Source organism: Miscanthus floridulus, chromosome 8, assembly GCF_019320115.1.
Source record: "Miscanthus floridulus cultivar M001 chromosome 8, ASM1932011v1, whole genome shotgun sequence".
NCBI classification, from domain to species: Eukaryota; Viridiplantae; Streptophyta; class Magnoliopsida; order Poales; family Poaceae; genus Miscanthus; species Miscanthus floridulus.
Window position 1 is genome coordinate 82,526,099 of NC_089587.1, and position 4,511 is coordinate 82,530,609.

At 48.9% G+C, this 4,511-nt stretch overlaps 1 protein-coding gene across 1 annotated transcript; it reads left to right on the plus strand.

The window, feature by feature from the left end:
- The first annotated feature begins 1,933 nt into the window (after positions 1–1,933).
- On the plus strand, positions 1,934–3,651 carry LOC136472782 (anthranilate O-methyltransferase 2-like). The gene is made up of 3 exons (XM_066470487.1): positions 1,934–2,028; positions 2,159–2,863; positions 2,977–3,651. The coding sequence occupies exons 1-3, from the start codon at positions 1,954–1,956 to the stop codon at positions 3,406–3,408; spliced, it is 1,212 nt and encodes a 403-aa protein (XP_066326584.1). The 5' UTR covers positions 1,934–1,953; the 3' UTR covers positions 3,409–3,651.
- Positions 3,652–4,511: the final 860 nt, after the last annotated feature.

The window sequence follows — 4,511 nt, forward strand, 5'->3', positions numbered from 1 at the left end:
GCAAGTAATGTAAATCAAGCACAAGAGACACAATGATTTATCCCATGGTTCGGCTCGCCACCAAGGCTTGCCTACGTCCAGAGGTTAGCCACTAAGGCTTAGGGCGTTTCAACCCTTCCTCGTTCTCAAGTCAAGAGAGTTAACTCTTGAGATGAGGGGTGAGTTTACTAGCTTTAAGAAATGGTTACAAACCTTTCGGGCCCAGGGAGGAGGGAGAGCGACGGCCGGCCGACGGCGGCGGCGCTGCACGATGGCGAGGGTGATGTGGCGAGGGCTGGTAAAATCTGATAGGGGGATGTCGTCGGAGGCGAACTCGTACACGATGCTGGCCCGCCTTTGCGCTAGGCAAGGGCGCAGGAGCCGCTTGCGTCTGGCGGGGGCTTCAGGGAGGAGAGAAGACCGACGGCCTCCGACCGGCCTCTCTTGCGACGGTGGCGGCAGGCGACAGCGGCGGCGCCGAGCAAGGGCATGGGAGTGGCGGCGCCGGCTCGGGCTACGGTGACTGCAGGTGCACGACAGCCTCGCGTACCCCTTCGGCGTGGGGGCTAGGGGTTCGTGCGTGGGCTGTTGCGTGGGAGAGGGAGGGGGCCGCAATTACAATACTAACCTTTCACTCATAAAATTAATTAGCGCTAATTAATTGTTTAGGGACCAAGAGGAACCAAGAAGTACCCCACCACTGTAAAAGAGTTCTAAAAAACATGTTGTTCAAGTGTTTTTTGGCGTTGTTCACCGTTTAGTGAAAAAAAAACACGTCCACTATCCATGCATCTAAAATTCCAAGAAGCTGATGAGAGCCTTTGCTACTGTTCAATATGTATACCTATCATTCAATATATACTGTTACTGGTGTTTGCGGGGGATTTTTTTTTAGAAACCACACAGCTGTTCATCAGTCTTTTTTCTTTTCTATAAAAATGTGCATGTATGTTGTAACATAATTTACTTATTTCATCACATGACACCGTACCTAGACGATTTGCGGCTTGGAGATTTGTCAAACAATCGTGTCATTTGTTTCAATACATATTGGAACTGCTACGCCAGCCCAAATCATGATCTTCACCAACTTAGATTTGGTTCTCTCGCGAAAACCCAGAGGAAGAGTGGCCTCTGGCCTTGCATTTCTCTCCCTGTCTATCTTAGGATTCGTTAATTCTCTTTCTCGATGGGATAGGGAAGGGATGTAATACCTGCTCTTGATGCGTGCGCTTAGAATCATACTTTGTACCATTGCTATATATGGTTTGTGAGCCGGGCCAATAAGGGATCGTAGAGAGGGACGTATAAGTGCATTATGGTAAGTAAAGAAAATGCACTTGAAAAAAAAATCGCTTCTCTGTTTAACATCTGCATCACACCACCACTTTATCTTATTATAAGTGGTTCAGATTGATCGCCCGATTATGGTCAGTCCTAAAGGACCAATGCCATTTCCTGTTCACACACGGCTCGTCAACGCGTTGCGACATGTACATTTACTATACGACGGCAAGGAACTGCACATTAAACACGCCTGTGTGGATTCTATTGATCGTCATATATAAAATATTTTTTGAGTTTGTGACTAATATGCACATGCTGGTGAATATATGATAATGATATGATTGGGTTGGAACTGAGACACCACCAACGTCCAATGAGAAAGGGGTCCAGGTGATTAATGGAAGGCATGACGAAGCTGCCCTGTGATTTGAACGCCAGACACGTAGGATGGACACCGGGAGAGAAAAGCTAAACCCTAAAGCAACGTCAGTTTGGGTTAGTTAAGTGCAGCAGATCAGTGTTAATATTCAGCTTGTGCTCATGAGTGCTGATTGGCAGGCTGGGCCTATAAATTGAGAAGCCCCCTCCCTCTCCTGCTCTGCAATGCAAACTACCACAGCAGAGTGATAAGCAAGCAAGCTTCTCACTCATCAGAAACAGCACCTGGCGTTAGTGAAGCTAGTAGCCATGAAGGTAGAGCGCGACCTCCACATGAGCCGGGGCGACGGCGAGGACAGCTACGCCTCCAACTCCAGGCTTCAGGTACTGTACCTGTGCTTCTTCTTCTACATCATGCATATCTCTGCCGATCTGCTCATGTTGCATCCGCATGACTGAGGACCTGTATGCATATGCATGTTCGTCTCAACACTCGCTTATACATGTTCCTCAGGAGAAGTCCATACTGAAGACGAGGCCGGTGCTACACAAGGCCGTGGCGGCGGCGCACGCGTCGTCGCTCTCCTCCAGCGGCGGTGCCATGGTCGTCGCGGACCTCGGCTGCTCGTCGGGGCCCAACACGCTGCTCGTCGTCTCCGAGGTGCTCGGAGCGGTCGCCGACCGCCGAGAGGATCTGGCGATGGCCGCCGCCGGCTGCAGCCAGCCCCCGGCGACGCACGTGCAGTTCTTCCTGAACGACCTGCCCGGGAACGACTTCAACCTCGTGTTCCAGTCGCTGGAGCTGTTCAAGAAGCTGGCCGTCAAGGACAAGGGGGACGCGCTGCCGCCGTACTACGTCGCCGGGCTGCCAGGCTCCTTCTACACCCGGCTGTTCCCGGACCGCTGCGTGCATCTCTTCCACTCCTCCTACTGCCTCATGTGGCGCTCCAAGGTCCCCGACGAGCTCGCGGGAGGCGCCGTCCTCAACGAGGGCAACATGTACATCTGGGAGACCACGCCGCCGGCGGTGGTGGCGCTGTACCGGAGGCAGTTCCAGGAGGACTTCTCGCTGTTCCTCAGGCTGCGCCACAGGGAGCTCGTGTCCGGTGGCCAGATGTTGCTGGCGTTCATCGGCAGGAAGAACAAGGACGTGCTCCGTGGCGAGGTCAGCTACATGTGGGGCCTCCTCGGGCAGGCTCTTCAGTCCCTCGTCAAAGAGGTCTGCTCTGTTTTCTTCTCTTGTCTTGTGCAACATCATCCATCAAAGGAAATCCTGAACTGAACCGATGAACCCTAGCTTGCTGATGTATTGCATTTGCATGCATGGCACAGGGCCGTGTGGAGAAGGAGAAACTGGACTCCTTCAACCTGCCGTTCTACGCCCCGTCTGTGGACGAAGTGAGGGACGTGATTAGGCAGAGCCAGGCATTCGACGTCACCCACATCCAGCTCTTTGAGTCCAATTGGGATCCGCACGACGATACGGAGGACGACGGCGACCTCGTGCTCGATGGCGTCCAGAGCGGCGTCAACGTCGCTAAGTCCATCAGGGCCGTGATCGGGCCCCTCATCGCGCACCACTTCGGCGAGCACGTACTCGACGATCTCTTCGAGCTGTATGCCAAGAACGTCGCAGTGCACCTCCAGAAAGTGAAGACCAAGTACCCTGTCATCGTCGTTTCCCTGAAGGCGATTAGTTGTGCAACAAAGAACCAAGCCAGTGACATGTATTATTCAGGTTTCAAGCAAGGCCAGTTTATGTAGAATCTGGCGTCAAGTTAGTTATTACTAGTACGTAGTACTATATGCATGCAGAATTAATATAAGAAATAAAGTAGTTCAGGTAGACAGGGTACGATTAGCGGCCGAACATTTAATTTTCACTACTACTTTGCTTTGGATGTTGTAGTATGCAGGTCCAATGTTTCCACAAGGCGATCTGGTAAAATATGTACTGTAATGGTAATGGTAAATGGAAATCGAACGTAAGCAGATTGTTTGCATAAAGAGAAGATATATTACTCCCTCTATCCTAAAATGTAAGGATTCAGAGTTTAAAAGTGTTTCATATAAGGCATTATTGGTTGTAAATCCTAGACCTAAGCAAATTAAGCCAGCCTATAGCCCATGGGCCTGGTCTGAGCCTGCTGGATTTTGGTCCGCTTATAAGCCTTAATGGACAGGGCGGCACAGATTCTGTTGTCTAGAAAAAAAAAATTCTTGGTCCAAACCTTGCACGAAATATTTATCTTACCTATTCTACATTGTAAATTGTGTGCCCCTCCGGGTCAAAAAATCAGGCTTGACTCATCTAATGGGATAATCATGGGCATGATTTTTTTGGGCAGAAAGATCCAGACGTTTTTCAGCATGTCACCTCTCTCCTCTGTCTTTTTAGCAATATAAATCCTCTTTTTTTAGCAATATAAATACTAAGCCTTTTAAACATGCCATCACCCAAATCAGCCAGCCGGTAATTAAATAAAGTAACAATTAAACTACTTCTTTCATCCTATTTATTAGCGAGAGCAAGTTGGTCTTTTGTCAGGCTTCTTATTTTTACCTGAAAATCGCTTGGATACCTTGTATTTTAGGATAGATGGAGTATTAAATTTCAAGAATATTACATCAAGTTAACAAAGTATCTTAAAAAATCTTCCGGTCTCTACTCACCAGGAAGTACACAACCTATTACACAAAAGAATTCTACCATCACAGAACGGTGACTATCAATTCGTAAAGTAGAGCTCACTCATATGCCTGAAAAATAAAATGTCTTGGCCACCCGTCCCAATTGCTAAGATGTCACTACAACTATTATCGTGAATCTAAAGGATGGCTCAAATGATACAATAAAGGCGGATAAC